We start from the raw sequence: 13,244 nt of genomic DNA, 5'->3' as shown, positions 1-13,244 counted from the left end.
CACCATGACGTCTCCCATCCGGTCTTTGCCAGTGTCTTTCCAGTGGTTGCTGAAAGCACTATTTTAAGAAGTATTCCAAAGCTACTCTTGGAATCAGAAAGAGAAGCCATGAACAACAGTTGCTGGTGGGCCCCACCTGCAGAGAGGAAGGCAGGCACAGCACGTGCCAGGGATTTGCCATCGCCGCGCTGAAGACAGCTGACGATGGGCAGAGTGTGACCCTCACATAGCAGGACTTTTAGCACACTTTTTTTTTTTAGTAACAGTTTTGTTGAGATTAATTCACATACCCTAAAATGCTTTTAAAGCATGCATTTCACCTTTTTAGTTTATTCACAGAGTTGTGCCTCCATCAGCACCATGTAGTTCTAGAGCATATTTATTTTTATCACCCCCAAAAGAAACCCCAACAGCAACCACCCCCCATGCCCCCTCCGGTCCCCACCCTGGAAACCACTAATCTACCTTCCGTCTCTGTGGATTTGCCTATTACGGGTGATACGGTAACCTCGACGTTGAGCTTCCTGACAAACTGCCAAACTGTTTTCTGAAGCGATTACACCAATTTTCATGTGTTTATTGCCCATGTGTATATCTTCTTTGGAGAAATGTTAATTCAGATCCTACACCCACTTTTTAACTGGGTCAACTAATCTTTTAATTGTTAAGTTGTAAGAGCCCTTTATATCATTCTGGATACAAATGCCTTGTCAAATACGTGACTTACAAATATGATGTTACAAACACTTTCTCCCATTCCGGGTTATCGTTTTACTTTCTTGATGGTGTCCTCTGATGCACAAAAGTTTTTAGTTTTGATGAAGTCCAACTTACTCAAGTTTCTTCTCTTGTCACTTGGGCTTTCAATGCCCAAGATCACAAAGATTTACTTCCATGCTTTCTTCTAGGAGTCCTATAGTTTCAGCTTCATTTAGGTCTATGGTCCATTTTCAGTGACGTTTTGTGTATGCTATGGTAGGGGTCCAACTTCAATCCCTCCCACGTGCTGTCCAAACGTCCCAGCACCATCTGTTGGAGACTACTCTTTCTCCATTGAACTGTCTTGGTACCCTTGCTGAAAATCCATTTGTCATAAATGTTTATTTCTGGACTCACCATTGTATCCCTTGATCTACGTATCTATCCTTCTGCCAGTACCACGTTCTCTCGATTACTACAGCTCTGTAAGAAGTTTCAAAATGGGGAAGTATGAGTTCTGCGACTTTGATCTACTTTTCTAGGTTGTTTTGGCTACCCTGGGACCCTTCCATTGTTGCATGAATTTTAGAATCAGCTTGTCAATGCCTGCAAAAGAAGCCAGATGGGATTTTGATTGGGATTGCACTGAATCTGTAGATCAGTTTGGAGAGTCCTGTCATTGTAATACTAAGTCTTTCAATTCTTGAACATGAGACGACTTTCCATTTACTTAGATCTTCTTTAATTTTTTTCAAAAATGTTCTATAGTTTTTGATATGCACTTTAGCTAAATCTATTCCTATTTTTTTTTCTTTTTGATGTTGTTATAAACAGAATTGTTATCCTAATTCCATTTTCAGATGATCATTGCTAGTGTGTAGAAATACAAATGATTTTTGTATATTTATCTTGTACCCTACAGCTCACTAACCTGTTCCGATATTTTTGTGTGTGCGTGGATTCCTTAGATTTTCCTGTATACAAGATCATGCCACCTGCGAATAGAGACAGATAGCTTTTCTTCTTTTCCATCTAGATGCCTCCTATTTCTTTTTCTTGCCTAACTGCACTATTCATTTTACCTTCAATAAAATGTTGAATGGAAACAGTGGGAGTAGCCATCTTTGTCTTACTGCTGACCTTAGGGGGAAGCATCCAGTCTTTTACCATTAAAAGTACGGTAGCTGTGCAAAGTACAAAATTTTAAGAACAAGAGACATTGCTATATTATGACCAAGTATCTCCATACTAGAGGGAAGTATGTGCTCTAGGGACAAATGGCCAGCTTCTCCAAAGCTGGTAACTTGTCATGACAAAGCAGTGATGAAATAAAGTGGTCATCAAAGAAACTATTAGTTGGGGGCAGAGAAGTACTCTTATCTTGAATGCAAATTCATCATTTTATTAGAGCTAGGGTTAGCAAAGGTAAGACAAAAATAAAATAAAATAAAAGCATCAAATATCAAAAAAATTAGCTTTAAGAAATTTAGTATTATCAAAAGCCTTAAAATTTATACACATATTAACCAAGAAGCTTCACTTCTAAAAACTTAGCCTAAAGAAAAAAATAAAATAAAATCAAGGATCCCAGCACTGAATATGAAAAAACTGGAAACCTGAAAGTCCAAATAAGAAATTTATGATACTTTTATATGACGAAATATTTTATTTCCCTAATTCAAAGATGCTGTTGACTTTAAGATACATCATTATTGGGACTTCCCTGGTGGCGCAGTGGTTAAGAATCCGCCTGCTAATGCAGGGGACACAGGTTCAAGCCCTGGTCCAGGAAGATCCCACGTGCCATGGAGCGACTAAGTCCGTGTGCCACAACTACTGAGCCCACGTGCCACAACTACTGAGCCCACGTGCCACAACTACTGAAGCCCCTGTGCCTAGAGCCTGTGCTCTGCAACAAGAGAAGTCACTGCAAGGAGAAGCCCGCACACCGCAACAAAAACTAGCCCTTGCTCGCCACAAGTAGAGAAAACCCGTGCGCAGTAACAAAGACCCAACGCAGCCAAAAATAAATAAATAAATAAATAAATAGATTTATTTTTTAAAAAAAGATACATCATTATTAATTTAGTAACAGTCCTGGTGGGAAGACAATATCACTTTAAATACATAAACCGTTTGTAAGTCACGATTTCAGTAACATGAAAAATATGCATCTATGAATCCAAAAAATACAGTTCTATGCAGCCGCTCTCGTGTAGGAGAATATTTACTGTTACAGACTCATGTGATGGTGTGGAAGTAATTTCTTAAAATTCTACCTGTGACTGACTCACCTTGAGAGACAAGAGGAGAATGACTTTCAGGAATACATCATTTATACAGTGAAGACAGTATTTTTAAAGAAGTGATTTTTATCAGACAGGCATATAAGAATCACCGAAAAAAAAAAAAAAAAAGAATCACCGAGACAATTGTTTGCAACACAGATTTGCTCAGGCCCTATCTGAAATATGTACCTTTACCTCTAATCTCCAGGGAACTGACCCCCCCCCCCGCCCCCCCGGCACAAATGGTACTTAAACTCTCCAGATGAATCTAATTTTTACCCTTTAAACCTACGGCTTAAAGACAGCAAAATTTAACTCTGAATTTATTAAGTTTATAAACCACAAAAAATGTGCTAGTTCCTAGTGCTCCTAAGAACTCAAGGAGTATAAGTAAGCTCCCTCTTCTAATGTGATAATATTAGAGAAGATGCACCAAAGAGGGGCAGGTCCCAACTTCTAAAAACAGGAGTTCAACACTCCTAAGAGGAAGCAGAGTCCCGGTCACAGGCAAGGACTGCTGACAACTCTAAGCTGCTCCAGACCACATTCCAAGTCTAACGTTCCTCTGGATACATAATAGACGGGTAGGACCAGAAACAGCCAAGAGGGGTCCCTCCCACACCGTCATGCCCACCTCTAGCACATATATTCTGAGAAGACGCCCAGTGACCAGCCTAGGCACGTAAAACAGATCAAAGGAAAGGCAAGCTGATGCCACCATTTCCTTCTTGACCACTGGAGTTAACAACCAATGGGCCTCTACTTTTCAAGTTTACATCTTCTGAGGTTAAGACCTCAGAAGAGGTCTGGGCTCATAACAGATGAGTGGTTTAGGGAAGATGTGGATACACAAGTCTCCTGCAGGAGCAGCTGGGCCTGCCCATGACCTCAGCACCAACCAGCTCAGAGATGTCGGCTACAGCACTGCTACCTAGAAAAACCAAAACTGCACTTAAGAGGGTCACAGTGACATACTGTCCCCCAGAAGCAACAGCACTAGTGCATCAGCACTGGATGACAAGAATGTCTCGCATGGCCTGTCCACAGCCCGTGATGAAATCTTACATCACAAAGTGGGATTCTTTTCTATTCCTCCATATAACCCAGGAACCAACCATGTGGAGTGAGTGTCAAAACAATATACAATTTAGTAAAGAGAAAAAAGATTCCATTGATTATGTTACCACATCAGTTTACCTTTGAGGGATTATTATATGCCAGACACTCCTACATATTTTAAATGAATTACCTTTTAAATGTCACAAAAACCTTACAAGATGCATACCTTTAGCTCTAACTTACAGATAAGGAAACTGAAACACAAAAAGTAACTCTGTCAGGGTCACAAAGTTCATGTAAACAGTGGTTGTCTCTGGATGGCAGGATTCCAAACGATTGATTTTGTTTTCTCCTTTGCATACTTTGCCCACACCTCCAATTCACAGAGACACTCACAAGAAAGGGTGGATAGAAGGAAGGATTTTAAAATCAGACTGAAAATCAGACTCCCCCACAGACTGATTTCCAACCTACACAGCCTATCTGGTTTCCAATTATGTATTAACAGAGCACCAGGAAGATATTTTATGTGGAAGATGTACAGATTAAAAATCCATATTTTCTTTATCTAAAAATCTTTTGTATGGATAGATCTACTCCACCTTATTAATTTTGATAGAAGCATTACAATCCATTTTGTTACTCTGATTACAGCAGCTTTGCCTGGAAGAAGTGTTCTGAAATCTGAACAGTATGAAAGGTAATCTTCATTCTGATCCAATAATGTAATGAAATCACTTTACTTTCAGTTTACTCTTCTATTATATAACAAAATATAACAGAAATTAGTTCAGAGCTGCAGCCAGTAAATAACGCTGCCAGGAGTAACTGAAATAGAGAGATTATTAATTAAGCTATCACTGTTTTCAGAAACATCCCAATTTTAGATAGAGAGCAAAGGGATTAAGTCTGCATTAACTTGTTTTCTTTAAAATGAGTGGACATCAGACGTAAGATTTCATAATCACCAGCTTCAAGATGTTTTTATGCTTCACTGGCAGGTTTTTGGCTAGGAGAAATCTGCAGATGCTAACTGATTCCTCTTTTGAGCAACTTCTAGAACCTTAGAGTGCAAGCAGAGAAAAGATGTCAAAGGCTTCAATGTGGATATAAAGATCATCTGCTATTCCAGGCCCTGGGCATGGGACAGGGTAAGATACACAGGCATAGAAAGAACAAGGGCTTAGGAAGAAACCAAGAATACTTCCCTTGGTTAAAAAAAAAAAAATACACATATATATTTTAGATTTAGATTTAGTTTAAAGGTTCTTTAACTTTGCCCAGATTAATAAAAAAGATCTTCTACAGACAGTATCTGAATTTTCAGAAACTTAAAAGGCGTTCTGAGGTGAGTTTGGATCAAAGAACCAATATACCCTAAGTCAGCTTCGTGGATTCAAAAGTGAGCCTAATGCGCACATCAACTTTTTTGAGATTCTTGCCAAATCAAAGGTTAAAATGCATATAAACAGGGCAAGCAAAGACACTAACAAATCTTCATTTTGTGTTTTCTGAGAAAAGGCATCAGCCGTGGCTGCTGCCAAGCCGAGGAGCAGAGGGAAGGGTGGGAAGGGAGGCCTGAGGGTGCGGCGGCCGGCAGAGGGGAGCTGGGCAGCCCTCGCCCGGCTCGTGTGTCAGAGGCAGCGGCCCGGATGGAAGAAGGCGCGGGGCCTTCCTCTGGTCTTTGGAGCACGGACACATCATCACAGCAGAATGATGGTCCCCTGATGTGGATACTGAGGTACGTGCTGAGGTATTTATCTAACTATAATAAAGTTTATTTCTCATGTCAAAAAAAAAATGATAAAATACTTCAAAAAACCTGAGAATTCAAGTTAAAGGACCTAAAATCCAAGCCAGAACTGGAAATGAGCTCTCGTAAGAGAACAGAGAAACTAGAGAGGCCCACGTATGCTGTGCACTCAGTCCAAGCCTGGTCCACAAGGTCAATCTGTGAACAGACAACACTGAATTCTTCAGAAAGCATCCATCAAAACAGAACATTTTCTTTGGTTAAAAGCTAGTTAAATCAGAGTTAATAAGGGCAAAAGACAAAAGCAAAATACAAATGAATATATTTTACTTTAGATTTTTAAGAAGAATTTGTGTTCTCAGATACTCATTGTTTGAGTTAAAATTAATTTAACCCAAGGTAGAAAATAGTATTTAAGTGCTAAATACAGCTAGGAATAGAAAATAGGGGCTAGAAATAAACACATGAAAACCATAAATAAGTTTGTGTTTTCAGCATTAGCAAGTATTTTTTCTATGTTCTAAAATTTCTGTAATGCTAGACTGCTTTTATTAGAAAATGGACAAAATAAACAGCACTTTTAATGAGGGCACATACAGCCTACAGAATTTCTGGCACAAGTGCGTAAGGAATAACACACAATTCGACTGATCATGCAGCAGTCTGTAATTGAGAACAATTAGAAACAACCTAAAAGTCTCCTTCCCCAAGAGGATGGACAAATCAATTGTCATACATTCATACAATGGAATACTTTAGAGAAGTGAAAAACCAAATGAACTAGATATGTATGTATCCACGTGGATCAATTTTATAAATCAATGTAAAGCCAAAAAAGCATGTTACAAAAGGACACTTAGAGTAAGACAACTGTTACATAGAATTTTTAAAGCATGCAAAAACAGTGCATCTTGTTTTAATAATACAAACATAAGTAGCAAAATTATTAAGAGATACATAGCAATTTAATCTCAAATTCAGAATAGAGGTTACCTCCAATGAGAAGAAAAGTGAGAGAAAAGAAAGAAGAAAAAGTCACCTATGTTCCCTCTCCATGGCTGTGTGGCTTTAAAATCAACTTTTAAAACTGTGGTGTAAGCTTCAGTGCTCTCCCTCGTGTGACATATGCAACACACAGACACACGCCCCTATCCCATTCAGGATGAAATCTGAGTGCCCACCGCCCCTCGGGGCCCCCTTCCCACCACAGTCGCACGTCCACACACTCCAGCGCGCCCAGACCTTGTGCAACTACTGTGCCCTCTGCCTGCAACACCTGCTCTGCACACGGCCCACTCACTCCCTCCTATCGTCCAGATGTCGTCAAATGCCACCCCATCAGAGGCGACTTCCTTAGCCATCCTATTAAAATAACCCGGTCATTCTCTACCCCCATATCCTGTTTTACATTTTTGGCGTCACGGCTTCATGGCAGGCTTCCTGGCATTATGGATGATTTAAATTGTCTTTCTCCCCCAGAATATAAGCTCTATTAGGACAGGGTTTGTCTTATTCACTATTGAATCAACACTGCTTTGACTAGTGCTGGACAGAAATGGACTCAGTGGGGGCTGATCAAAGAATTGTGTATTTCATGCCATACATATTTTAACCCACTTTTCCCCATTTATTCTAATATGGACACCTGCAGTGTTATTACTTTTTCTAAACATCATTTTCAAAGGTACACAGTAGCACAGTATTCCAACAATGCATGGCATACAGCACAGTTAAACAATCCAGTGTTAGACATTTGACTTTTCAAATAATTTTGTCATCAAGAATAATAGGGCTTCCCTGGTGGTGCAGTGGTTAAGAATCCGCCTGCCAATGCAGGGGACACGGGTCCGAGCCCTGGTCCAGGAAGATCCCACATGCCGTGGAGCAACTAAGCCCGTGCACCACAGCTACTGAGTCTGCACTCTAGAGCCCGCGAGCCACAACTACTGAGCCCACACGCCTAGAGCCTGCGCTCCGCTACAAGAGAAGCCACCGCAATGAGAAGCCCGCGCACCGCAAGGAAAGAGTAGCCCCCGTTCACCGCAACTAGAGAAAGCCCGCACGCAGCAACAAAGACCCAACTCAGCCAAAAATAAATAAATAAATATTTTTTAAAAAGAATACTAATAGACATTAGTAAAGACATTCTTTAGACTCTGTGACTGATCATTATTGCTTTAAGATAAATTCCTCAAATAAAAATGCTGAATCCATTTATAAGGTATTTTATATATATTTCCAAACTATCCTCCAAAAAGGCTATAGAGATTTATGTTTACACAACAGTGGATAAGAATCACAGCTTTACATCATCAGCACCAATGTCTCTGTGGATCTGGCGAGTTCAATAAGTGGAAAAGGTATTCATTTATTCAGTAATTTTGTATCTAGATTACACATAAGCTGCTTTCATTGCTCAGAGCCACGCTACCCTAAAGTCTATGTGAACAGGAACCGGAGAGGGACTTCAGCTTACCCCGCTTCCACTTCTCCTGCTGCATCTGAGAGCACAGTCTCTGAGGCAGCAGGGCTGCACAAACCAGAACAGATCAAGTGGAGAGCATACGGCTCCGATTTCCAGTTCTGAAGGCGGGAAACCTGAGCACCGCCCTGCTCCCTCACTACAGGAATCATCTCACTCGCTATGCTTTCTTGCCCAGATCACACTGGTGATCTGCCCAGAAGGGAGCACACCGAAGGGAGCAGTACCTCTTTCTAGGTGAGAAGGAAGGAAGGAGACATACGTCTTACCTCTGTAAACTGAAAATCAATGAAAACTATCTGCACACAGTATAAAACTATCAAGATAGCATGTTTGAAATGGAAATATTCAATGACAAACATCATTTGCCTTTCCAAAAATGTCACACCCCAAGCTGTCAACCAGCAGCTGTCAGACTTCACCGAGATACGTCAGAACTGTCGCCACCGGGCAGAGGGAGAAGCTGCCCGTCCGTCAGGATGTCAGAGGTGCTGAGCAGACTCGCACAGGCCCGCCCCATCTCTCCCAAGAGCTCCTCCAGTACGGGGCAGCGGGGCCGGGGACACACAGCTGCCACCCTAGGGCCCAGCAGAACACCCAGCCCCACCAGCAAAGGCGCTCTGTAGCTTCTCCAGCCAACCTGGTGCAGCACGCTGCCCTCACGCTCCTGTGGGGCTGCAGAGGACTCTGTGAAACCTTGCAACAAAAGTTCAGTGACACACAGCAACATATCACATTTTAAAAATCCGACTGATTTATCTTTTAACCATCTCAATTCTTAAAGCTATATTTTAAATACTTAATAATTTCGCTTAATTTCAAAAATCTTGTCTTTTTACCAGAGGAGCCCAGTAGGTGTAGAGATAGCCTATTTTCAATGCTGGTACAAACTGTGAGCAGGATACTACCAGAAAATAGAGATTCAAGAAAAACTTGAATTGTTCATATAAAACCTAAAAAGAAAAAGAAAAAATTAACATAATCTCTTCAAGGAAAATCTTTCATACCTTAATTAAATAATTAAAATCAACATAATATCTAACTATATTTCCATCAAACAGTGAAAATATGCCCTGAGTCACAATACATTAATTTTGACAATGGCTTTCCAATAACTAAATCACAAAAAAGAGCTAAGGTTACCCCAAATTATATTTAAAATAAACTGAAAAAAAAAAAGACAATTAGAACTTTCAACTATGTTAAGTGTCCTCTAAAAGTTTCTTATTCTCTTGCATGCAATTTTCCAGGTTCCCACACTCATCTTCTATAAATCTTTACATGCACACCAAATGAGACAGCAAAACCTTCCCAATGTTAGTAAGTCAGTTAATATAGATATACAAATGTATCTCTTCATATCAACTCAGAAAAGCTTATGGAAAAGCGGTGTTAACCTTGTATTTATGAAATGGTAAACAATAAAACATGATAGCCACGCTTTCTGAATGTGGACATCTAGGCAGCTTTACAAAGATCGAGTGAACACGCAAATCATGTACAGGTATGACTTCACACACAAAAAAAACCTACTTTAATCTCCTGTATTTACTTCCCTCAAAGTATAAGAAATGATAAAATATAAAAATATGTAAATTACAGACCAATTTTCAGGAAGACAGCTACCTGCATATTCTTTATATGATAGCTGATATACGGTAGCTGACCTTCAACACTACAATTACAATGAAACTTACAGACTTGCTAACTGCATATCAAAATCTCCTGGGATGCCATTTTTTAATACAATGTGGAAAGCACAGAAATTTTAACAAGGGCAGAGCAAAGGGTTAAGTACTTATTGTTGACTTAGAGTCTGGAACCACAGTTTTTATATAATGAAGTTATACACATCATCACACAGTTATGTGTATGACTAAAAAAATCAGTTACATCGATAACACGTTTATATTCATAATCATGTTCAACTGCTGTCTAAAAATGTTTTGAATCATTTCCAAAATTCATCTTAGCAGGAGAGAAAACTCTTTTTCCTCAGTGATTTCTTTAAAATCTCAGTTAGCATAGATTATATCTATTAGCAATTCAGAAATTACCATTCGTGCTGAAAATGGCATAGAATTCCTACTGTGCAATTACCAAATGTTTCTAAAATACTACGTTATAGATGAAAAGACTAATGTAAGAGACGATCTAAGAAAAAAGTCATTCCCAAGGTAACAGCTGTACAGACACATCAACAGGTCTCTTCCGGACAGCCATCCTGGCAGCCATGTGAACTCACTCGGATCAAAACTAAGCTGCACGAACCACTTTAAACCACTGCAATCAAGACTTTATTGTCTGCTGAGTGAACTTCTGGAGGGCTTTAGGAAAATGTACAATACTTAGCCAATCTGGGAGTATTTAATAATTTAAACCTAAGGAGAAAACAGTAGCTTCATTCAATAAAGATGAGAATATTTATCTGCCTGAAAGAGAGTTTACACTTTATTGTCCTAACAAAAGATCAGTCTTTTAATTACGAAGCCATTAGTTTTGTGTGTTTTAATAAAGGAGCACATTAGACATCAAGCATCTGACAACTACTGGACGGACGGGGGGGGTGGGGTGGTGAGGGCTGATCAATGCCCAATATAAAGTCAGCATGGTTATTTAAAATAAAAACATGAAAGATAAAGCAGCCCTCATTTCACATAATCAAGAGGGTTTTTTTTGCAAAATAGCGTAAGAGCTAATACCTAGAACATATCAAAAACTTTGATACTGGAAATATAATCAGTGCCAGCTTTCTTTTGCCTTTAGAAAGATAAATAAATCTGTCTATTAAAATAGGGAATGATGCACAAAAGGCAACAATAATTCCACTATTCTAAATACATATAATCTCAGTTTTATAATTTAAGCCAGAAATATCACAGGCAACAAAAAAAGTAATAAATATTTAAACTTCAGAATTGAAATTTAGCATAATACCTAATTAAAGATAACTACTGATATAACAATACAACAAGGCCTGAAATTTACAATGTGAAGTAGAAAAGAAATCTACAAATGCTTATAGATATTTTGTTATGGAGTCATGTTTGTGTAAAAAGTTATTTTACTTTCATTGTGACAGCCTTGGCAGGCTTTAAACATTAGATCATTCCACTTTTCCCACCAAACAAATTCCCAGCCAAACAAAATTTATGACTTATTTTCCGATAATTTTATTTAGCTTTACTTGGTTATTTCTACAATAATATAAATGTGATGTTTATGTAGAATTGAAGGCAATAATCAAACTATATATTTTCTTGAGTTGAACTCTTATCATGTGGCTATTACAAATGCATGTGAATTACTTAACAATTATTTGAAACACCCATGGTTCCAAAGCAAAAGGACTCTGATTTGGATACGACAGAATTAATGAGGGAAAAAAATGAAAACAAAGTTAGCAATCTCTGATATGCAGCCCGTTTTCAAGAATTTAACAATCTTACCCCAGGTATAAAGGTAAATACATTGTATTTCTGATTTTTTATAGAATTTCTGGGATGTTTTTCTTCACACTTTTCCGGATATCCAAGCCACACTGTACGAGCTTTCAATTCTCTCTTTCTTTGACAAATATTTATCAGCCAATCACAGCAACTGCATGAAACAAAAGATACATATTGCGTATGCTTTTTCAAAAGTTTCTGAATTAATTCTACATATCTAGAGCCAATACTGATTGTTTCTATATTTACCAGACACCAACAGCATATCTACTGTTAATCTGTAAGGGTTTTCTTAAAACAGGTCAGCTATACTAATTTAAATTTGATATGAAGATACTGAAGGAGCATGTATAAGTGTGCAATGACTCCTAGAACCTCAGGGAAATTATCTTCCCCATTTAGACCCTCTTATTGGCAAAATAAAACCATTAACATTCTGAAGCAGTCAATGCTTTACATGCTGAGAAAAGAATCGCCATATGTTATCGGTAATTATCGGTAATTCTCAATACACCACTTGGTGATTCAGTGATAAAGGCTCTCAGACGTCAATTAACTAGGATGTGACCCACCCCCTTGTCTTAAGTAGTCACTTGTTTCCTCCTTTAAGTGATGACTTTCCTCCTTTAAGTGATAGCGTTAATATAAAATTAAGACGTACGGCTCAATTCAGTATGTAGAAAGGATACCAATGTTTATTGGACTATTCTAATGGTAATAAAAGCTTGATTGTATTTCCATGTGGCTACCTTCATCTATGCAATGAAGATTTTAATCTAAATCTACCCTGCTCCAACCCTGCTCAGGGTTCCAGGAGCACAAACTCTTCTCCTTCCTGGACATCCAAAACATCATATTTGAATAGAGAGTATAAAGTTTCTAGTGGGATAACTTTTCTTAAAATACTTCAGAAAATGATGAAAAGGTATCAAATTCACCTCTATTAAGCATAAAATAATCCTGAATTTAAACTTCAGTATTAACAATTCAGTTTAATTAAAATTTCCAAAATGTAGAGAAAGACTCCGAAAGGTTTATTAAGGGAAGGGAAGTTATTAAACTTCATCTTCTAAATGTAGCTAAGGCTAGAACCGCAAGCCAGAAGGATAAGGCAGAAATTCCTAACTTCACTTTGCGACAAAGTAAGCTCAAAAGTTAACATGAGGGCTTCCCTGGTGGCGCAGTGGTTGAGAATCTGCCTGCCAATGCAGGGGACACGGGTTCGAGCCCTGGTCTGGGAAGATCCCACATGCCACGGAGCAACTGGACCCGTGAGCCACAATTACTGAGCCTGCGCGTCTGGAGCCTGTGCTCCGCAACAAGAGAGGCCGCGATGGTGAGAGGCCTGCGCACTGCGATGAAGAGTGGTCCCCACTTGCCACAACTAGAGAAAGCCCTCACACAGAAACGAAGACCCAACACAGTCATAAATAAATAAATAAATAAATAAATAAAAGAACGTGAATTTCTTTAAAAAAAAAAGTTAACATGAAATTCTGCATGATAATGACAGC

The 13,244-nt window shown here is 38.9% G+C and overlaps 1 protein-coding gene across 8 annotated transcripts in view; it reads right to left on the bottom strand.

The window, feature by feature from the left end:
• Nucleotides 1–13,244, bottom strand: part of ATP9B (ATPase phospholipid transporting 9B (putative)) — a 252,828-nt gene that overhangs the window by 186,282 nt on the left and 53,302 nt on the right. For 7 of the 8 annotated variants that reach the window (XM_068562639.1, XM_068562640.1, XM_068562641.1 and 4 more), the window contains 2 exons: nucleotides 11,731–11,881; nucleotides 9,121–9,234 (listed from right to left, as the gene is read on the bottom strand). The exons of the other annotated variant lie outside the window; for it this stretch is intronic. In XM_068562639.1, coding sequence (XP_068418740.1) covers nucleotides 9,121–9,234; nucleotides 11,731–11,881 — 265 coding nt within the window. The remainder of the gene's footprint in view (nucleotides 1–9,120; nucleotides 9,235–11,730; nucleotides 11,882–13,244) is intronic. 8 annotated transcript variants of the gene reach the window in all.

This window comes from Eschrichtius robustus, chromosome 14 (assembly GCF_028021215.1).
Source record: "Eschrichtius robustus isolate mEscRob2 chromosome 14, mEscRob2.pri, whole genome shotgun sequence".
NCBI lineage: Eukaryota > Metazoa > Chordata > Mammalia > Artiodactyla > Eschrichtiidae > Eschrichtius > Eschrichtius robustus.
The sequence above is the reverse complement of the archived record's forward strand: the minus strand, read 5'-3'. Positions and strand labels throughout refer to the sequence as shown.